The sequence below is a fragment of the Mizuhopecten yessoensis genome, unplaced genomic scaffold, assembly GCF_002113885.1.
Source record: "Mizuhopecten yessoensis strain PY_sf001 unplaced genomic scaffold, ASM211388v2 scaffold7283, whole genome shotgun sequence".
Taxonomy (NCBI): domain Eukaryota; kingdom Metazoa; phylum Mollusca; class Bivalvia; order Pectinida; family Pectinidae; genus Mizuhopecten; species Mizuhopecten yessoensis.
The window spans coordinates 403,726-427,792 of record NW_018406970.1 but is presented as its reverse complement, the minus strand read 5'-3'; the positions used below and the strand labels follow the sequence as shown (position 1 = coordinate 427,792).

The window sequence follows — 24,067 nt, the reverse complement described above, 5'->3', positions numbered from 1 at the left end:
CAACATTTACCACATCGTCAACACAAAGACAACATTTACCACAGCGTCAACACATAGTCAACATATACCACAGCGTCAACACATAGTCAAGATATACCACAGCATCAACACTAAGACAACATATATCACAGTATCAACACCAAGACAACATATACCACAGCGTCAACACCAAGACAACATATACAACAGTGTCAACACAAAGACAGTATATACCACAGAATCAACACAAAAAACAACATTTACCACAGTGTCAACACTAAGACAACATATACCACAGCATCAACACTAAGACAACATTTTCCACAGCATCAACACAAAAACAATAATACCACAGTGTCAACACTAAGACAACATATACCACAGTGTCAACACTAAGACAACATATACCACAGTGTCAACACTGACAACATATACCACAGTATCAACACGAAAACAACATATACCACAGTGTCAACACAAAGGCAAAACATATACCACAGCGTCAACACAAAGACAATATATACCACAGCGTCAAAACGAAAGTATACATTTCCCTGCACCATATGGCCATTTCGTCTTTCTAGGACTCACCAGTGGTACTGAAGGTAAAAAGAATGGAAAATACAAGTTTATAAATACAGACACTGCTTGTGGATTTTCTAGTCCCGATGTTCATCGAAACTTTGATGGCCATTATTATATCTTTTTAGTGGCAGGGTTCATATTACACACTTTACCCTCATTATTAATTTGAAATGACCCAGTACTCCTTTAATTTTTCAAATTCATAAAAATTAAGTGTTGTTTTTATTCACCTACCGCCCCCTGTTTCTGTTCCAACGGTTTAGTTAAGACCATGCACCTATTTGGCCCTTAGAATCACCGCCTAGTCCTAGAAGTACAGAACAACTGTTGATGTTGTGTATTTAATATTTAGCTTACAGTCTCTATAATCAAATTTTATGGGTGCAATCATCTGTGGTTTTTTTTTAAGTTTGTCCCTTTAAAATGTTCCGAAAAATATGTAGAAAAAAGAAATGTCCTATACAACAACAAGAGCAAAGAGGGCTTATATAGCTCACCGGGATAATTAAGCAACCATGGGAAAAAATTCCCATTGAATATTAAAATAATACTGCTACTATTTCCAAGATTTTGGCTTTGTCTCTCGGCAATATCCGTCTTTCTCCTTTAGTCCCTTCTTTCTGCCCCAATAAAGTGGGGTGGATTTTCAACATTTACCTCAATTTTCCCTATAAGGTCCCACTCTTCTTCTCTCAGGGGGACACATCCTCCATTTATACAAACTAAATTCCACTTTGCCACTTTGATCCCTTCTTTCTGACCCAATAAATTAGGGTGTATTTTTAACATTTACCTAAATTTCCCCTATAAGGCCCCATTCCTCTTCTCTCAGGGGGACACATCCTCTATTTATACAAAATGAATTCCACTGTGCCCAAGGATGCTCTGCACCAAATGTGGTTTAAATCGCTCATTTTGAACGGAAGGAGAAGGATAAAACATTAAAATTAATATCCAAACACCCCCCTGTTCTCCTTGACATTGATTGAATTGATAACTAACGCTTCTTTCGCCACAGTGACGTCAGATCATGTCTGTGAATGTCTTGAAGAACACAATATTGCATAAATTGATCCATTCATGATTATGTTTCCTACCAAAGATTGTATATATTGCATCCATTGGTTAAGGAATTCATATTTATCACATATAATGTACTGGGTTATCAAGTGAGTATACCCAGCTAGTTTTTTAGTCGGTCGTTAATTTTATTTTTTCTATATTTATTTCCTTCACATGGACATTTAATCACTTTTTATTATATATATATATATGTAATATATGACAATTCAAATTTTTCAACAGACCAAAAACTCTCAATAGTTGTGTGCACATAGAATTTATTTTTTTCCTGTTTGTAAGAGTAAATATTCTGAAAATTATGCAAAGAGTAACATATCATGACGGAAATAGCAAGCACTGCAATTACGTATAGCGTACAAAAAATAATGTTAAATAGTGCACAAAATTGGCAAATATTGGTGATGGAGAAACGCTCAACTGAATTCTAAATATAGACACATATTTCGGTAAAACTTCTCTGCTTATATATATATGTGATTTGCACAAAAGGCCAAATTATTCCGCTTCACTCATAATATGTAATGAACATTTTCGAGTAAAGAGTAGATCTGTTCTTCTCAAACTTTTGATTTCAGTCTATGTATTTTATTTTGTTTGCTACTGTAATTGTAACCTATGTTATGTGGGGAACAGCAAGGCAAATCAGTGATTTTAAGCATAAATAAAAAAATAAAAAAACTTTTGTGGGAAAAATAAAAAAAGTGATCTATCTATCTGTGAGCTACATTTGTAGGCGATAAACAAACAAGCAATATATATAAAAGCTCATCTTTCTAAAAATAACATCTTTTGATCTCTTCAGCTAGAAATTTTGTAAAATTTGCATCACCAGCAGAATCAAACAAATCTGAAAAGGCTGGAAATTTGTTGTAAATGCAATTTTGTATGTTAAAAAAAAAAAAAAAGTTTCAAAGAAATAAATTATTTGACCGCAAACAAAATCAAAACTTTTGTCTTTTATAAAAGAACCCTAATGAAAAACATGTTTTTTCTGACAATATCTGTGAATATAAATAGAGAGCTATAAACATCTTATAAACTTAAGTATTTAATACACATTAAAAAATAAAATAAAACCCTGTATGGCATAATTTATTAATTTATTAATGTATTTTTTTAACCAACCTAAAAAATAAATGTTCTCATACTCAGGTATATAGAACTAAATTAAAATGTTTGTGTGTGTACTTAGTCATTGTAAAATGCTGACATATTTTGATTTGATTTTGTGCACTGCATGGGAAGGGAAACAAATCTTCATAAAATCTACTCATTTTGTTCACTGTTTTTTTTTTATTATGAGATTACAAATCAGATGCAAGTATATAAAGTGTTTGATAAATCACGAATCTTTGTCAATTAAATGTCTATAATTAGACAGATTTTAAGTTGTTAAGACCCTTTTAGCAGAATTTTTGAAAATGTGAACTTCAAATGAAATTGCAAATAGAAAATAAAGGAAAGGCCAATTTAGCAGAATTTTTAAAATATCAATTTGATATTACAAATGGAAAAGAAAGCAACAGAGAAAAAACCCACATCAATTCTTAAAATGAAAGATTTGCCTCTTCAAAATTTAACATCTAAAAAGCTCTAACGATTTCGCAAGCAGTATTTATAGACTTAAATATATGACTGGAAGTAAACTTCATAAGCACATTTCAGAAACTCAATAACATCTTTTGAAATATAAATGTACCATGAAACATATAATCCATTTATAAAAATTAGGATATCTTCAGAAGACGAAAAAAAGCAGGACAACATGACTGGGATTTAATACTGATGCTGAAAAATATTTAAAATGTTTATAAATCAAGCGACAATGTTTCATCAACAAATAATATAAATATCTGATAGTTCATAACAATGTAAAAAGACACACATATACAACAATACATTAACGCGTAATATTTGTAACATATCTAAATGTAACTGGGTTACATCTATTTATCATACTGTTAGCGTACATATTTTAGCGGTAGTCTTATTTTAGCGATTTTTGCACTTTAAATTTTTTGCTAAATAATGCATGCACTAATTGAAGTTCTTGTGTATATTGAATTTTATTGCATACTTTGGGTGCGTCAATTTATCCGTGCACTGATCTGATAAAATTTGATAATGCGCTAAAATAAGAGTGCGCTAAAATAAGTACGCTTACAGTTTATCTTAGAAATATCGCAGAAGGATTATAATTGACTGGATCAAGGATGTGCTGAAAGTTCTTGAGCAAATTAGAATAGAAAGTAATAGAATTATATATATGTATGATATCATAAATACCTAGAATTCCTCTAAGTTTGTTATTATAATTCTTATCTTAATTATTGCTGTTTTTGAAAGAAACAGAAGATTATTTTTTCTTGAATCTTCTCTTTCTCTCCATCTCCACTTTTCTTTCAATTTTCAAAAATCTTGCTATAAATAACTATTTAGGGGAAATAGACATTCATTATATTGAAATTCATTCATGCATGACAATTTACATTATTTAATATTTTGTCTTAATCAAACAAAAACGTATGAATCAGAATGTCATTACTCCAGGAGTGTTGTACAAATTGAATATCAAAATTAATGCTGATCTCTACTAACTTTCTGTAGAATGCTATATTTACTATAAACACATTTTGGCATCATATTGGTTAATTCACTATAGAGATTTTAATCCTCAATAAAAAAAACACCCGAGCAATTAAATTTATCAAATAGAATCACAATTATTCAGACCAAAATGGCCTGAAATGTTGAAATTTGAGTGGAATATTCATATTGGATAATTTCATTTGTTCACGCAAGTAGAGTACAGTATAACCCAATATGCTGAAATTTGGGTGGAATATTCATATCAGGCGATTGCATTTTTTTTTAGATATGCCTACCTGCTCATTGTTCAGGTGTATAGGGTACAGTAAGCACTTACTTTGATGATAGGTCTACCCAACCCTTTCACCAATGTAGACCATATTGGACTCATCCAGATCAATGCATGGTAGAGTCTACTAAAGTTACATAGGGGTGAAAGGGCTAATATCCCTTTATGAATATTTCGACTCACCTGTAACCAATATGTAAATCAAAGGTCAACAGGACAGTTCATTGTGGTCTTACGTCACTTAATAATACTGTATACAATTTAACTTTACACTTGACAAGATCACATGCATAAATAATTGTCTTAATGTCTACCAACATCGGTTTGGCTTATAATTTGATTTTTAATTTATATGAAGGTTCCAGCACATCTTGTTTCTCAGAATAACACATATTTATACATAGAAACGTACTTGTAACATCTTTAGGTTATAAATAGAACATTTATCAAAAAAACAATATCACAATTTTATCACAGATAGGGGATGTGTGAAGTTGTAGATACCAGATTATGGTAGATTTCCTTTTTAAACAAAGAAAACAACGTTTATTTTCCTGTCTAAATGATGAATTAATAATTAAAGTGTGTCCAATGCCCAATTCTTTTCTTTAAAAAATAATGAAACAAATTAAAATTAAAACTTTTGTCTGAATTCAATATATTATTTTATTTATACTGTGTCTCTAAATGTGTTGGTCAATAAAAGAACGCACTGCATTTTTTTAGATACTTAATTGGCACAAAATGATGGACATTATAACTTGTTCAGTCAAATTTTCAACCTTGTTGCAGGACATTTAACCAAGGTATCACTCTTGGAATGTTTGTAAGATAGAATTATAACTTAAGAATTTGAATTGTCTCTGAATTACATTTCATCCTAAACAACATCCTCCAAGCATTATTTAGTATTTATTTGATTAGTTAGGCCTCTAGTTGAGGAAAGCCGGTGGAATATGGCGCCCCACTGTGGTAGCCCAATGGAGGAGCTCCAGCTGGATAGGTGTGAGTTGTCTGCCCTTGGGAGAAGGAGCTGTTGCCAGGGTAACCTCTATCTTCGGCATAGCTTTTATCAGGTGGGTAGGCGTATGATGGGTGACCAGTGTACACAGATGGTACCACGCCGGGCTGGGCCTCAGGGGGGATCTCAATCTTACCATAGCCCTGTATTGAAAAAAATAAAAATAAATATGTGTCAAGTTGATAGAAATAGAAACTAGCAGTCTTTTTCATTAAAACATTAATGCATACTGTATATTGGGATATTTTTGCCGCAGTGTAATTTCACCTTTTTCACCCGCCGTAATGAGGGCCATGCACTTTATCATGACTGTGAGCATAATTTAAATACACCACATATTATACTTGGCAAAAATATGCGATTAACACTGTACAAAAATAGGATTCTACTGGTCAGTGAAAGACAAAATGTTCCCAGGATACAATTTATATCCTGTAACAAGCCCTGGAGGCCAACAATTAATCTTGCACTCATGCAGAACTGGGGGATGGGCTTACTAGTCAGGACAATGAAATTTTAACATTTGTTTGCATTTCTTATGAACTGATAATTATTACAACAATCATATATAGGATTAATAGAAAAAAGTTTACAATAATGAACATAGAACATCACATTTTTTAAACTGACCATACATGTACATACAGATACAACTGTTTTATAAACAAATTTTGAAGCAGTTTCCATTTTGTTATTGCTACAGTTATTTTAAAAACAAATTTTGAAGGATAAATTCTTAGTTTGTTTTGAACACAAACAGTACTTGCAAAACTTATTTTGCAAACTTTTGAAAATATGTTTCCTTTGTCAAGCAAAGAATGCAAATGACTGGCCATGGTGTCTCAACTCTAAACCAATGAAACAATTTAGTTTCTTTATTTTGATGTTACAATTGTTTTAACTTCAACTTTATCAAATTAACTGCAAATGTTTGGGTACAAACTAGCATAAACATGCCCTGCACATATACTAAAATGGTTAGATAAATAATGGTGAAATACATGAATTTATAATAGATTATCCTTGTAAAATAACATGGAATTATAAAATCATCCAATACAGTTGATTAAAAGTTACAAAGTGTTTGTTACTTACGGGGATGAGATCAGCCTGCATGGGTAGGGGCCCGTATAGATGAGGGACCATCGGGCGGGCCTGTGTGTAGAGGCCTCCGAGGGCGGCGTAACCCTGGTGACCTCCAGCGGCTACCTTATTGGCCACAGACGATCCAACCTGTAACAGTGGCCAAAGAGACATGACGTCCCACACCAAACACCAAATACATTCACTACAATATATGTTATTTTAACTCATTAATCCCTGAAGTTTCATAATGAACTATTCCAACCTTTGAATTGGAAGGGTTCAAATGTGTCTTCAGGGGTGAATGAGTTAATACATGTACTTGTCAAACCTGTTTGTGTAGTCCACAGTATTGTCACATGTTTGTCATATGTATTTTACAACAATTATGAAACAAGTTATTTAAACTTATACTAATCTCTCTTATTGGCCCAGATGTTAGCGGGTGAGGGTGGGTTAATGTGGGAGGTAACCTCAGTACCTGGAGAAAACCCACCTGGTGGGGCAGTTGACCCAATGCCTTTTCACGTCCGATCAGGGAATTGAACATGGCTGCCTTTATGAATACTTAGAAAAATAATTAATATGAAATTGAAAAAATTAAATAATAAATATAGGCCTACCCTACATTTTTCACAATGCCACTGCATGGAAACAGCCACTGAATCCACCTATTATATAGGGCCTTATCGAAAGACCTCCCAGCATTGTCAAACACAGTGACAATTAACAGACACTGGGCAATTATAAGATTTTGTAAATAAAATCAGACCTGATTGTACACAAAATAATACTTACAGTCTGCAGAATTTGCATGGCTCTCTGTTTGTCGTGTTCGAAAGGGAAGGCACTGAAGATATACTCTTCCCCCATCGTCGTCTGATAGTCACACAGACACCTACAAAAAACATTCCATAACTTCTCTTAACAGCTTGTCCAAGAGGTCCCTGGCATTTTATCAGATATCTTTTAACTTATTCCAAGATCTATGCTATATGTGTTACACAAGTTTTTCCAGTACCTGTGTTGCTGGGCACTGTCCGGGTGTTCTATGCAGTGCTATTTTCAGTTTAGTTGCTGATAATCTCAGAGCCAACTCATAACTAATAAACACCTGGTGTCAGATAAACAAAAATATCATAAAATATATGCTTTTTGAATTTAATTTTTTTTCTGAATAATTTAAAAAAAATGCTGAAAAACCTAAAACTGGATTAAAAAAACAATCTGACATTCTTCAAAAAAATTATTGTCAACCATTACATATAATTGCTAACTATCTATAACTAATATTCATAAAATGGTCCCTAAAAGAAAGGGATGTTTCTTTTAAAATACTCCTAACCTTACCTGGAACACAAAAGACCGTCCATTTCAGACTAAAAAATTGGCAAAAATGTAAAAAAAAGAGCATTCCTTTTTTTTAATTGGTAAATCACTGGGCTTATGGTATCACTAAGCATGAGTTTTCTTTTTGTAGATCTTACAGAATTAGTCTACTTTGAAAACCAAGGGTTCACAGTGCATACCTTGCCTGGATGTAAGCAGTCAGTGCATACATGCATATTTATACCATTTAAATTTTCTGTATAAAGAATATCTGAGCTGCATTTGATTATTTAAATTAGGAATTAATTTTTGTGACCTTTATTTATCAGTACTCAAAATGCTGGTGGAAGTTATTGAGGTAACAATATCCAAGAGAAACATATCAACATAAGAAAGAAAACATCAATATCCGAGAGAAAAGCATCAATATCAAAGAGATAAACATCAATATCTGAGAGATTAACATCAATATTCAGGAGAAAAATATCAATATCCGGGAGAAAAATATTAATCTATGGGAGATAAACATCAATATCCGAGAGATAAACATCAATATCCGGGAAATAAACATCAATATTCGAGAAATAAACATCGATATCCAGGAGCAAAAGATCAATATCCAGGTAAAAAACCATCAATTTATGGGCGAACAAGATAAATATCCAGGGGGGAAATATCAATATCCGGGAGACAAACATCAATTTCTGCGAGATAAACATCAATATCCGAGAGAAAAAGTTTAATATCTGGGAGAAAAACATCTATATCCAAGAGTAAAACATCAATATCCAGGAGATAAACATGAATATCAGAGTGATTAACATCAATATCTGAGAGATTAACATCAATATATGTGAGAAAAACATCAATATCTGGGAGACAAACATGAATATCCGGGAGGCAAACATGAATATCCAGGAGATAAACATAAAAATCTGAGAGAAAAACATCAATATCCGAGAGATTAACATCAATATCTGAGAGAAATACATCAATTTCAAGGAGATAAACATCAATATCCAAGAGAAAAATATCAATATCCGAGGGGAAACATCAATATCAGGGAAGTAAACATCAATATCCCGGGGATAAACATCAATATCCAGGAGAAAAAGATCAATATCCAGGTAAAAAAACATCAATTTATGGGCGAAAAAGATAAATATCCAGGGGGGAAACATCAATATCCGGGAAACAAACATCAATTTCTGCGAGATAAACATCAATATCCGAGAGATTAACATCAATATCTGAGAGAAAAACATCAATATCCAGGAGAAAAACATCAATATCCAGGAGAAAAAACATCAATATCCAGGAGAAAAACATCAATATCTGGGAGATAAACATCAATATCCGAGAGATAAACATCAGTGCAGTTATTGAGCTCAGAATGTCACATAAGAATATAACATGACTACCAGAAAAACTTTATCAAATAAAATTGGTCGCTGTAATCTAAAATTTTAGCTACTATTTGTGAAACACTAGTCTAACATTTGCTTTTTGACATACATGTACATATAATCTTAGCCAAGTGACGGCAGATCAGGTATATGAAAAAGTACTAAAAGTATATATTGGTATTAATTAGCACATATACTACACTAAATATTCATCTGGTGGAAAAACATGGAAGAACTACACACTGTTATGATTTCTTAACTTAATTTTACAACGACAATTAAGTTTTGAAATATTATTTTACAAAAACATTTAGAAACATCAAATTTGAAATTTTAACAAATTGAACTTACAAGACACATGACTGAACAGTATTAATTCAAAACTAAAATCTACAACTACTGTCTGAACATTTCTTATTGTTTGATACCTGTGTACTAAAAAAGCCATTCAATTTGATAAATAGTCATGCAGTAACTGTCATGCATGGTCAAAAAGATCATGTAACAGGAATTTACACCAAAACATAATTAAAGATGTAATTAATAAAAAAATACCAACATTTTATAAATTCACATGTATTATTTTTCAAACTAATTATAAAACTGCATGCATGAAGATCACATATGAGTATGTGTATATATCCAATGTCATAAAATTTCAAAGATATATCTGCTATTTTAACAAACAAAACAAAAAAAGATATTTTATATGAAGTGATAATTAATGTATCTCAACTATATACTAGGTACTTTACCATTGATTATTTATCTACAAAGAGAACATGAAAAATTCATGGAAATTTTATAAATCCAAAATTTTATACAAAACCTTATGAAATAATTTCACACTGATGAAAGAAAGATTTGACAGACTCTAGAGGCACCTAAATTAATTCAACATTAAAAGTCCAACATAAAAAAAAGTTAAAATAAAATAAAAATTGGAGTTTTTTGAAAACAACAGTATGGGCCTGTCTTGCATACTGGATGTTTTCAAAAAACTTCTAATTTTTATTTTATTTTTTTTAAAACTTTTTTTGATCTGAAAATAAAAATGAACTTTTAATGTTCAATTAATTTCATGACATCTTTTACGGTCTGTAGAAGTCAAAACATAAAGACATTGTTAATATCCCCACTCCCCCTTGTTGAATGGTAAACAACAAATTTTCCAAAGAATTGATTTTTTTTTTACAAATTATCATCTTAAAGATGTTACAAAAGAATCGCTACATTTCATATATTTTTAATTCATCAAAAAACAAAATAAAACTTTTTTCTTTTAATAGGGAAATTTTAAAGGTTGGTTGGTTATCAGGGTTTAACATCCTATCAACAGTTATAAAGGTCATTTAATTTATTCACCCCTTGAAATTTCATAATGAACTATTCAAACCTTTGAATTGGAAAAGTTCAAATGTGTTTTTAGGGGTGAATGAGTTAAGGACATGAATTTCAAAGGGNTGATATGTGCCTTACCTTTTTATACAATCCAACACAATAAGCTTGTCGTTATGAACACTGACTGCTCCGATAATTTCTCTGGCGTCCTTACAGGTCATTCGACATAGCCTCTGGGGAAAAAAGGAGAAAAATCATTTTATAAATATTTATATGTACTTAAATGTACTCAGTTTTCCTTTATTGATCCATTATTTTTATTGATTAATTTTTACAACCCCGTTATTTGTAGTATAATCTCTAGCTACACAACTACCTTAGAAGATGAACAAGTACTTTTGTAGATGAATTTGTAAGTTAGAAGTAATCGTATCAGAAAAAAAAAAATTGATTATGATTTTATATAAACATTATTATTATCAAAATATCAATTAATTTCGCAGAGTGATATGAAATCCAGCTGGTCTTCATTTACAATTTATTTTTTGCACTTTTCTTGTTAAAATTGACTTGCAATGATAAAAATAAACTTTATTAGGAAAGGAAACCATGCACATCAACTCTATAAGAAATTATCTACAGAAATTGTAGTTAACATTAATTTTTATAGATATTTTGATGTTTCAACTTACAGACTCCAGGACCCTAATTGCCTTGATCTTGTCTGCTGGACTTCCATAAGCATACAATAATGTGGCCGCCTGAAAAGTAAAATCAGAAGTAAAAATGACAATATAAATTAATGGAATTGTTTTTAATCAAAATAAGGTCGGACAAAATAATATTTGTGTTGTATGTTGAAAAAAATTAGGGGTAGGTAGGTAGGTAACAGATTGTATTTATAAACATAATTTTATATGGTTTATATAGGAGAGTGATCTTGACTTTAACAGTGCTTCTTTTAAAATTGCCTTAAAAAGTTAAGGGTAGGCAGGCACAAAAAATTAGGGTTACAGGAAGGGTTACCGGAAACACCAAATATTTTTGGTTTAGCCTAAGTATGTGTCCCATTACTCCTATATACCATGAGGATAAGATTTTGCATACACGGCGCCTGTCAAAAGTATCTCGCCCTGTAAACCTCTAACACTGTTGGAGTAGTGTCCCACTGTACTAGTGATAAACATTTTCAGGTTAAATAGATTGCATAACTTAAAGAATAAAAACAAACAAAAACATGAAAAAAAAAAGAAAAAAAAAGTGATTATATGTCTCATACAGAAGCTACAATTTTTACAGGCCATACAGTAAAAAGGATGTGCTCTTTTTTTTGCAAGGACAAGGATTTATGCCAATTGAGTGCATTCTTTAAAAAAAAAATGGCATTCCTTAAGAATATAATTTACAATGTACTTGTTAAAATTAGCTTTGTTTTGCATATAACTTTTTTCCCATTTTTAAATTCTCAGCATCTCAATACATGTACAATGTATACCCATGGGCTTATAGCAACTTGAGTCAGCAAATGGTTACAATGTTGTTTTTTTACTTAAATGTTACAACAGCCTATTAATTTCCTACATGAAATGGAAAAATGTAGCACTTTTTTCCATTGAAATTGAGAAAGATATTCGTCAAGTTTCTTCATTTGGAAAAATACAGCACTTTTTTTTGCTAGGGTAAGTAGCCTATTTTCGGATTTAAAACTAAGCAAAAAAATGACTGAACTAAACTAAGATTAATTTTTTATCACTTAATTCAATTTAATTTTCCATGACTGATCTTTCTCTGGTGAACAGTTAAAACATTTTGACCAATACACAGTACCTGATCAGCACTGAAAAATCCTCTGGAGCTGTACAGGGTCTCAACTTTCTTATCCAAGGATGAAGTTTGCTGAAAGGAAAACACAAAACATGATAACACATGTACATCATGTATCAGAAAAACATTCCAGGTAATATAATAAATATCCCCTTTCCCTACCCTCTCCTCAAATGCTTGACAGATTTGCTTTCTGCTTATTTGTACCTGTTTGTAGTACATTTGTATCAATATTACCATTTCCACTGCACTGAAAATGAATACTGTAATACATGTACCAGGAATATTTTGCCGTAGCTAAACTTTCGCCTTTTTTGCCCTCCCCAATGAGGGCAATTTTATCATGACACTATGATAACAGTGAATTTTCTGGTAAGGGGCCAATTCACAATTGGAAAATGACCCTGTGTTTTCCCAATTTCAGTCTTCATTCTCCCAATTGGATTATTAAAAAGCATGATTTTACAAGTTTCCGATTGTTATATGTGCAAAGTTCAAAGTATTACCGTCCATGAAGGAGCATTCAAAACACATAACGAAAATTTGAAATTGAATAAACAAAAACACTGAAAATTGATGTTTATTTATTGCTATACATTTTACTATAAGAAACAGCTAAATGAAAAGTTTTTGCAAATCACATTGTAGGTTTTATTTTTTTCAACACTTTGATATTTTCCCAAACCTGTACATATGGGATTTTATATTTTTTTTGCAAAATGCCGGAGATATTTTCCCAACTTCAGCTCAGGGGCCCTTTCCCAAAATAGCTGGCAAAAACTCTGGGCAAATTACAACTAGACGAAAATGGATTGAATAAAAAAGGGGGAATATTTGACTGGGCACAAGTTTCCTGGTACACAGGACTCGAAGTTTTGTGTCAAACAGTGCCTGGGTGCTACATAATTGTTTCCAGTCTTAATTTACCTGATCAAAAGTCTTTAAGAATAATGAATTGTAAGTAATATCATTTGATAGAAATCTTGGACAAGTATTTTTACAGAATTCTCTGCACTAGTTTGATATGTTAATGATATCTAAAGGATGTCAGGCAATGCATTGGTCATCATAACACTGCATTTCTTCATATTAATATCAAGCCACAGTAGGCGGAATTGCAGCCTTCGATATTGGAAGGAGTTGTCTAGTCACAGAAGTATATAATTTCATATAAAAGATGTAGCCTGCAGGCTGATTTTGTTCTACTAGGCCGATCTTAATTTTCATGGTAAATTTAGAAAATATTCACTAGTCCAAACATAACAGCAACTAGAGAAAAGGCCAAATACAAAAAAAGTTTGTTTCTGCTATATAATCCTACAGTGTAAACATGTGTGTGCCTACGCTGAAGTTTGTATTGGCATTAAGTGCTATGCACTGTTAAAGTCAGAACTCCTTCTCTATATTAGCATAGTGTCAGAAGATATTTTACAAAATTAAAAAAAAAATGCTTCCCCCCATTTCTTTTTGGGATAATAGCAGAAACACAAGTAATAGTTTTTGGCCTAAGTAGATTTCAGTAACAAAGACAAGTGCATGAACTAGTAGCCTTTAAAAAACTATAATCATAATTAATATAATTGGAACGATAAATTATAAAACAAGAATATTTCTGTCCAAAAACTGCTTAATTTTAAAATTAAGATAGGCCTTATTACATACAATACAGTATGCATGCTAAAAGTAAAACTTTACAATATGAGGTTTGTATCTCTGCTGAAGTCAATTAGTTTATTTTTTATATTCTGTGGATGTCACGTGCACCTACATGCAGAAATATATAAATGTAGTAGGTCTATTTTAGTGCTGTGGACTATAACCAACAAAGTAACATACATGACATGTAATTTCTGCCTAACACTGAATAGTATTTATTTACAGTAATCCACAAAATCATTAAAAAAAATTATCCATGACGTGACATGAAGAGATTAAAATTGAGAACAATAGACATAGCGGTTGAGTTGTAAACTTGAACATGGGGACCTTTAAATTAAACAGAGACAAAACAAACAAAAACCATAATGCATGACACATAGTGTTTACCATGGAAACCATGGATTTTCTGGGTCATACCTACCTGATTAATGTCATTCAGCAATCTGCTAAATGTAACATCATCCATGCAATCTTTTGCCATCTTGTTTTACTGTTGTCGTTGCGACAGAACGTGAATTAGCCTTATGAAAATCTAGAGACAATCGGAAAGAAGCTTTCCTGGCAACAAGATGGCGAAGCAACCGGAAGTTAAATTTGCGCATGTTCATAATATTTTTGTAGCTCTCCATTGCGAGAAGTTACGTTTATTACTTTTCCCCGTTTTGACAGCTGCCGTCTGATATTTCATTGAAATTATTTGATTCGTAGTGAGATATTCCTTTGAAGGAAGATAATCTTTTACAAGATAGGATTGGAAGACAATTATGAAGTCGAGCAGGTGATATTTTCAAGCTCCTCTCCTGCTGATCAGGAACCCAATGCTTGTTGCACCGTGTCCCAACATAATCTTAGGCCTGTGCTTGTGTGACATGGTGACAATATTCTTAGTTTAAACACATTTATGAATAGAATAGCATAAAGACTGGCAACCTGATTACTTCGCCTCGTAGAAGATCGTACCCAAATTTACTTCCTCCCAAGGAGGTTGTTACAAAACGCTGAATACTGTTCATTTATAAATGCTTATGCAACACACAAATGTGTGTTCATATTATTAGACTGAAATCTCATTTTAACAGGTTTGGCCACAGGGGTATGCAATTACTATTAGTATTGATCTTGTAAGACTTTCTGTCACTGGGTACGTTAAATGCCAATACAGCGTACCCAGCGACTGAAAGTCTAACACGATCATGAATATCAATCAGTCAGGTCGGGGAAAAACACTAACTTGCGTATAATACGCAAACTCACCTATTATATATGCCAATAGATTTATGGATTTGTTACTAAAAATAGCCAAAATCACTTTAATCTTAACTTTTTCAAATTGTTTGTCCAAGTCATGAAACATAATACAATTGTCACCGGTTGCTCAGTTTTATACAATACAAGTTGTTTCAAGTATATCTCTTTTCTTTATCTCCGAGAAACCTACAATACAGGACAATACAATAAATACATTCACCCTCTCATATACATAGAATAAATACTACACAACTTCCGCGCAGACCGAGGTACCCAGTAGCCAGAATATAGTGGCGGGAATATAGGGTGCTTTATTCATGCAAGGGGCAGGTCCAAGGTCTACGTCGTAAGTACAATTCAGTCAGAATGTTGAAAAAGAACATAACAACACAGGTACATGCATTCCGAATCGATGACGTCACATACACTGTTTACGAGACGGGACAACACACGTGTATACAGACAGTTGACAGCACTCGTTGTATAAATATATACACACACCATATATATATATATATATATATCATATTATAAAATCCAGGGTTACACAATTTATGCAAAAATAAACTTTATTTGTATGTAGGAATGTACCAAAAATAGATGCAATAATTCCGGTAAAATTACATCAAGTTTCTAAGGAGCCAACACTTTCAGTTAACATCTTTTAGCAAAATGTTATTTACCTTGTCGTAAATTAATGCGATTTTTGTAAATTTTAATTATATCTTGCAAAAGTTACTGTTAAAGCGATTTGTGTTATTTTTAGTAACAAATCCATACTCCAGCTGGCGTATAATAGGTGAGTTTGCGTATTATACGCAAGTTGTGGTTTTCCCCAACCTGGTGTTTGTTTATGATATGACATGGTGACAATATTCTTAGTTTAAACACATTTATTAATAGAATAGCATAAAGACTGGCAACCTGATTACTTCGCCTCGTAGAAGATCGTACCCAAATTCACTTCCTCCCAAGGTGGTTGTTACAAAACGCTGAATACTGTTCATTTATAAATGCTTATGCAACACACAAAAGTGTGTTCATGTTATTAGATTGAAATCTCTTTTTTAACAGGTTGGGCCACAGGGGTATGTAATTACTGTTAGTATTGATCTTGTTAGACTTTCTGTCACTGGGTACGTTAAATGTCAATACAGCGTACCCAGCGACTGAAAGTCTAACACAATCAATATCAATAGTCAAGTCGGGGAAAACCACTAACTTGCGTATAATACGTAAACTCGCCTATTATACGCAATAGGGGTATGGATTTGTTACTAAAAATAGCCAAAATCACTTTAATCTGAACTTTTTCAAATTGTTTGTCCAAGTCGCATTTATTCAGTCATGAAACATAATACAAATGCAAAAATAAACTTTATTTGCATACATGTGGGAAAGTACCAAAAATAGATGAAATAATTCTGGTAAAGTTACATCAAGTTTCTAAGTAGCTAACACTTTCAGTTATTATCTTTTAGCCAAATATTATTTACCTTGTCGTAAATTAATGCGATTTTTAATAATATCTTGCAAAAGTTACTGTTAAAGCTATTTGGGTTATTTTTAGTAACAAATCCATACTCCATCTGGCGAATAAGAGGCGAGTTTGCGTATATAAGCAAGTTGGTGGTTTTCCCCAACCTGATAGTAGTTGCATGCCCGTGGTTATCAGGTCCAGTACACTCTGCCAGTCGAGCTGATATAGCTGTAAAGACCTACAAATGTATAATAGCTCTACTATTGACCTATCTGAAATAGGTCTTTTTGGGCTATATTTTCATGTGATTTTCGTTTTGAAGGAAAACGAAACAAAGTCGCTTTTAAAAAAGATTTTATCATTAGGTTGATAACAAAAGACATTACAAATTTAAGTATTCTTTTTAAAAAGTAATGATGTAAAAAATCCACATTTACATTTATGAAAAATGAAAATAAAAATCTAAATGTAGGTATACTTTTTGTGGTCAACATTACCATAAACCTTATTGTTTTATGAGACTTTGCTTGGATTTAATGAAAATTGAATCTGAGAAATTACAGCTCAATACAGCTATAATTTTTAGGTGAATATAGCTATATAGGTCTTTAATTTTATAGCTATATAGCTCAATCGGCATAGTGTACTAGACCTGGTTATAGGCATATGAACAGCGCATATGGATAACAATAATGCATTTCGGTAACAGCTGTTACACATTTGAGTAGAACTTTATTACTGAAATGGGGAATAAAGTGAAATAGATATCAATTACTGGAGAAAGGTTTCAGATTAATTATGCATAAATATGGACAGATGACATTGACCAGCGAATTTAGTCTTAAACATGTGAGTTTGTATTTGCACACCAAATTTCTGAAACGTGATAGACAGACGGACGGACCAATGGACAGATGGACCGGCACAAAGTAATATCCGTCAATTTTCTTCAAAAAGGGGGAAAGAAAAATAAAAAAAAATAGTTGATTAAATTTTTATTAATTTAAAATATAAATATGGAGTAATTTTCTTTATATTGTAGATCAAGACTATGCTGGCTGGCTGGATTAGTATTGATAATTGTACTGAAACAAAGTGAAGTTACAGGTAACTGTTTTACCTTTCGATGTCATTTCCTATAACATGTTTTATTGACCCATTATTGGCCCTAATTAATTACCTCTTCTGTGTTGATTGGTCATCAAAGATACAGTAATAAATTTAATAATACATGTAGCTTTAGACTTTTCATGGAAATTTACACTTTTGCATGTAGACCTTTTATGTTAGCATTGTTAAATGCATATATGTTGTTCAAAGTAAATATTGAAAGTATTTCCCAGGGAAGATATTTAGTTGCAATTTCTTTATGAAATACGTCATAAATCATTTTGAGTGAACGATGATTTGGGCTTGGTTAGTGATAGCCTATTGAAACTGTCAGTGTCACACATGTGTGGTTTGGTTTGTTTGTGGTTAACATCAGATTAACAGCTATGGTCATTTAACCCTTTCACCCCTATGTAACGTTAGTAGACTCTACCATGCATTGATATGGATGAGTCCATTATGGTTTACAGTGGTGAAAGGGTTAAGGGCATGCCAGGTTTTCCAGAGAAAAACTGACTTTCAGACTACAGCCAGTGGCTGGCGATCGCACTTACGTACAATGTAGGCCTCCTACCACAACCCATCGGTTAATGGCTAATGATCTTAGACAGGCAGATGCTTTAACCATCAGGCCACCACTGCGTACACTATCTATACATGCATATAAATGATTAAATAAGATAATTTGGAGTTGTTATCTTACCATTTTCATATATCTTACTCTGTATCAGCCTGAGGCTTCCGTATCAGCCAGAGGGGCCTAAGTCACATAGGAGTCTATTGGATGGGTTAGTTGTTAGGGGTTTAACGTCCTCGAAACAGCTTAGAACATATAGGAAGATGGGTGTCTAGGGAGAAAAGAAAGGGTCAGAAAGAAAGAAGGCAGATCCAAAGTAATAATGCTATGGGAGCAGCAGATCAATTTAGGTTTCAAATTATTTAATGTCCTCATGATCAGAAGACGCCATATTTGAAGGAAACTCTGTAGAGCGCCCCACATTAGTTGCCTCCTGTGATGTGCAGTTGGGAGATGTAAATCTATCCCAGTACATTTACCTTAAATAAAATTAGGATCTTAAATGAGTGTCCATGTCTTATAAAACTCGAAAACAAGTTTAATAAGTTTAATATGACATGGACAGGAATATAAGATTCTATTTATTACATATCACATTCACAATTTGAAAAAAGAAACTTCAAACACAATTATGTGTATCAGCTGACTCTATACATAGTACATGTATTGTCCTTCTGCGCAGTGCAAATTGGTCCACATTTTTAGCCCACCATCATCTGATGGTTGGCTATTCAAATCACCCTTGGTCTGCCGTCCGCCGTCCGTCGTCCGTCCTTAAACAATTTTTGTTATTGGTATTTCTCAAGAAGTACCAAAGGGATCTTTCTCAAATTTTATATGTAGGTTCCCCTTGGTCCTTAGCTTTGCATGGCAACTTTAATTTTGAGACTGATCGGATAAACAACATGGGCGACAGGCAGCCATCTTGGATTTTGATAGTGAAAGTTTGTTATCGCTATTTCTCAAGAAGTATCAGAGGGATCTTTCTCAAATTTTATATGTAGGTTCCCCTTGGTCCTTAGCTTTGCATGGCATTTTTTTGAGACTGATCGGATAAACAACATGGCCGACAGGCAGCCATCTTTGATTTTGATAGTGAAAGTTTGTTAACGCTATTTCTCAAGAAGTACCAAAGGGATCTTTCTCAAATTTTTATATGTATGTTCCTCTTGGTCCTTAGCTGTGCAGGGCAATTTTTGAGACTGATCGGATAAACAGCATGGCCGACAGGCAGCCATCTTGGATTTTGATAGTGAAAGTTTGTTATCGCTATTTCTCAGGAAGTACGGGAGGGATCTTTCTCAAATTTTAAATGTAGGTTCCCCTTGATCCCTCGTTGTGTATGTTATATTTTGAGACTGATCATAAAAACAAAATGGATTAAAAGAAGAACTAAACAGATCTTTCTCATATTGCAATGATCGATTCTATTTCTTTCACATTAAGTACTGTACTAGTAAATATGTGAAATGACAAACTCACTTTGAAGGTTGGCTTTCATACACATCAGTATTAAGTTTAGATCAAAAGTTACCTCAAGGTGCATTTACTGTTAACATGACTCGATCAAACAGATTAGAGGAAAGAAGAGAAAAGATCTAACTGACAAAGAACTAATGAAGATGGTACAAAGGTGGGCGCCAAGATCCCTCTGGGATCTCTTGTTAAAATACTGAACAGTTTTAAATGCAATGACAATCAATAATAATGACATAATACAGATTTCAAATTCATTTTAATGGCAAAAACATTGAAATTCATTGGGGGGGAAAAAATTAATGAAGTTCACAATTTTGACCAATTGCAGCACCTTAAGGCATGTGTGTAAATACCATATTTATGACATGGCCGCATGACATGGTAAAATGGGTCAGTTATGTGATGAATATTTTTTATGCTATACAGATGGAAGTCAAAGTGACCACATGTGTGTGAAATATGATAATCACAGTCGAACTATGATGAGGTTATACGAATTCCAATCTATGACGGGAACTATAATTACAAGACTACCTGGATTTGACTTCTACGGAAAAAATCTGAGATGTGAGTGGTATATAGACGCAGGAGCATACGGAAGGGTGAAAATGACATTTATCGACGTGGACTTGCAACCAAACTGGTATCTTAAAGGAAAATGCAGTGAACATGACCATCTAACATTACAAAATAGTAAGTACATATTTTATTTATAAGGTACATTTATTGTCCAGATGTCATACCAGAAATATTTTCTTCGGTATTGAGCCTAAATATTTAACCAAATTCTTACAGTCTATGATATTATAATAGGCTTCCATAACAGATCATATTAAACATGTAATAAGCCTTTTTTAACTTTAATAGTTTATTTAGGGAAAATTTGGTACACGGAAAAATATCATAATTAATCAGCCTGCTATTCACTAAAATATAAATGAAGCTTGTTTGGGGGGGGGGGGGGGGGGGAAATGAAAAAAATCTATTTTTATGAATAAGCAGTGGGTTTTTTTTCTTTTATTTATCCCAGGTATCTATTATATGGTAAGTGAAATGATTTAAACAGGCTTGATTCTTTAATTAGATTCTGATAAACTTTCATTTTTTTTTTTTTTTTTTTTTTTTTGCTTAGCTTTACAGCAAAAAGGAAGCCGCTTCTTCTTAGCAAAAAAAGAGCCCTTTTTTGCCCAAAATGAAGACAAAAATGAGGAAAACCCTTTCCAATTGAAATGAAAATGCCACCATCGTTTTCTGCTCATTTTTTTATATTCTATGCTATGCATTTATAAGCTTAATTAATATAAAGCCCTGCTGAATTTTTACACTCAGAACACTGTTTTTGATTATATTTTGATCATTTCATCTTTATTATTTCTCATAAAAGTCCTGCAAGGTATGGTACTGCTATTCAAAGACCTATCAAAGCTATAAGTCAAGCCAGAAAAAAAGTACCCAATGGGTAAAGTTACATTTTTAGACAGTGGTATGGAAATTCTTAAATCACAAAAATAGAAATTTCTCGAAAATGATTTTTGGTTCCCGAGCATATTGTGGATATATGTAGTACATGTAGCTCTAATCAAAGTGCAATTTTGTAACTTAAAGGTCTTGGTCGATATGAGAGACACATATGCCCAGAATATCATGCAGAACAATTCATCAGTTTTGGCCGAGGGACTTACGTTACATTCCAGTCCGATTCAGAAGAGAATGAAATTCGTCGCAAAGGGATTGAAATCAGATATGAAATGTTCGGTAAGTAGTCTTAATTCATTATTCCTTGCTCAATACTTACTTACTTACTTACCTAGGCCCTTAGCTCCTCCGGGGAGCATAGGCCATTGAAAAACCTTCCTTCATCTAACTCTATTTAGCGCCAGTATTCCAGTTGTATCCCTAGCTGTTGCTTCATTTCAAATTCTGTGTCCCTGCGCCAGGTGTTTCTTGGTCTTCCTCAATAAAGTGATTAAAATACTGGGATTGTTTCATCCTTATCTGGGTTAGTAAAAATGTGACATGAATATAATGACATCACTTAATCAAAATTTATTTATTTATACAATATAGTTATGAAGAAAGTTCTATCAGATTAAAATGATCATTCTCTTGTTGGCCCAGATGGTAGTGTGTAGTGAATTTGATAGAATGGGATTAAACCAGAGTACCCAGAGAGAAAACAACATGTGGTTATGGAAGTGACCCCATACCTGTTTGTGTCTGATTTCACAAACAGTGACTTGGTTACGCAGAAAAGGGCGTACATTTAATTCCTCACTTACTCAAAATTTATTTATTTAATAACAATTATGAAATTTTTTCTGTTAATCCAAACGAAATGTATCATGCCCTTGTTGGCCTGGATGGTAGGGTAAGAAAATTTAATGTCATTGGAAAGCATAAGTACCACTAAGAAAAAAACATGTGGTTATAGTAATAATATACAGCATTTGATATAACGCCCTATCTAACTAACATAAGCCACTCTAAAGCACTTTGTAGTACATAGATATACAATTATTACAATAAGCATATACATTAATCAATACATTTTTTGAGGAATTCGCAGGAGCTGCCTTCTCAGGCGCTAACTACTAGTCTTATGCCACCTGGCTAATATCTCCCTATGTGTGTATGCCTGCATGTGTGCTGGAATTGTAATGTGTTCTGTTTGTAGTGGGACCGTGCTTCCAACATCATCATTTATAGTGCCACCTCACTTGAATGCTACAGCACAGATACCGCAACATCCACCCCAGACCAAATAATACTCCACCTACCGTAAAAACCCATGTAATTTGCGCACTTTTTTTTCCAGAAATATAATACCCAAAGTGGGGGGTGGGCAAAATACATAGGTATAAGCAATTTAGGTGGTTGGAGTTGTGTGGGCAGGAGAAAAACACTTTCTCTGAACAATCCATGCGTACGCCGACTTCGTTCACGGATGGAACCCTGGCCGCCTGCATGGAAGGCCTGAGTGTTTACCACTCGACCAATCCGCTCATATGCAGTGCATGACCCCATATACCTATTTGTTTTATAAAATTATATCATCATTCTCTTGTTGGCTAAGATGGTAACATGGGAGAAATTCATGTGATGGGAAAAAAACATGTGGTCATGTATAGTGACCAATACCTTTTTCATCCGATTTCATATCACAACAGTGACTTGGTTAAGAAGAAATGGGCCTACATGTATATATACCTAATTTGATTAAAATTATTTATTTAACAAAATAATGAAAAAGTGTTCTATCAAATGAAATTGATCATTCTCCTGTTGGCCAATATGGTTGTGCGATGGGAAACCAGAGTATATGTATCGGAGATAAAAACATGTGGTCATGCAGAGAACCATACCTTTTTGATTGGATTTCACATTACAGCAACGACTTGGTTGTGAAGAAATAACTCTTGTCCGTATTTCAGGTTTAGACAATTTAAGGCTTACAGTCAATTGTTATATGGAAAGAAAGAGCAACATAAAGGAATGAACATTCTGATTGAATTAATGTGTCCTCGGGAGTTCCACAGGGTTCAGTTCTTGGGCCAACATTGTTCATCCTATATATGTATATAAATGACCTTCTGGATACAGCATAATGGGAGCTAATATCTTTTTGCAGACAAAATTCTTTAAATATATGATATAATTTTGTAATTTTAAGATCAGGACTAAGTGTCAGTAATGAGTGACAAATGGGTGCTGAAATTTGATTAAAGTACTTTGGCAGGCCAACTGGGGATTTTTAGGTCACCTGAGACAAAGTCTCAAGTGACCTATTGCGATCGCCTTTTGTCCGTCGTCGTCCGTCGTCCGCCGTGCGTCCGTAAACAATTTACATTTTCGACTTCTCCTCCAAAACCCCTGAACCAATTTCAATGAAATTTTGCAGGGACCTTCCATGGACAAAGGTCAACAAAAATAGTTGCCGGTTTAGTCCTAAGCCCCCAGGGGCCTGAGGGGCGGGGCCAAAAAGGGT

At 33.2% G+C, this 24,067-nt stretch overlaps 2 protein-coding genes across 2 annotated transcripts in view; one reads left to right on the top strand and one right to left on the bottom strand.

Annotated features, from left to right (window-relative positions):
• Positions 1-1,887: 1,887 nt before the first annotated feature.
• On the bottom strand, positions 1,888-14,770 carry LOC110453401. Its single transcript, XM_021502329.1, has 7 exons — positions 14,610-14,770; positions 12,533-12,601; positions 11,398-11,466; positions 10,844-10,938; positions 7,428-7,527; positions 6,642-6,779; positions 1,888-5,689 (listed from the first exon to the last, which is right to left on the bottom strand). The coding sequence occupies exons 1-7, from the start codon at positions 14,667-14,669 to the stop codon at positions 5,450-5,452; spliced, it is 771 nt and encodes a 256-aa protein (XP_021358004.1). The 5' UTR covers positions 14,670-14,770; the 3' UTR covers positions 1,888-5,449.
• A 66-nt stretch (positions 14,771-14,836) lies between these two features.
• The window catches only part of LOC110453403 (lymphocyte antigen 75-like), a 17,199-nt gene continuing 7,968 nt past the window's right edge, over positions 14,837-24,067 (top strand). Inside the window, exons 1-4 of the mRNA XM_021502332.1 lie at positions 14,837-14,966; positions 17,959-18,023; positions 20,509-20,775; positions 21,688-21,837. Coding sequence (XP_021358007.1) covers positions 14,953-14,966; positions 17,959-18,023; positions 20,509-20,775; positions 21,688-21,837 — 496 coding nt within the window. The 5' untranslated portion in view covers positions 14,837-14,952. The remainder of the gene's footprint in view (positions 14,967-17,958; positions 18,024-20,508; positions 20,776-21,687; positions 21,838-24,067) is intronic.

What these genes read in the sequence shown, in the direction of transcription:
- LOC110453401 (XM_021502329.1), bottom strand. Translation starts at nt 14,669, where the DNA reads ATGGCAAAAGATTGCATGGATGATGTTACATTTAGCAGATTGCTGAAT. An exon ending in GATTTTTCAGTGCTGATCAG is followed by an intron (nt 11,467 to 12,532) that starts GTACTGTGTATT and finishes TTTACTTTTCAG; the next exon opens with GCGGCCACATTATTGTATGC. An exon ending in TGCAGGCTGATCTCATCCCC is followed by an intron (nt 5,690 to 6,641) that starts GTAAGTAACAAA and finishes TTTTCAATACAG; the next exon opens with GGCTATGGTAAGATTGAGAT.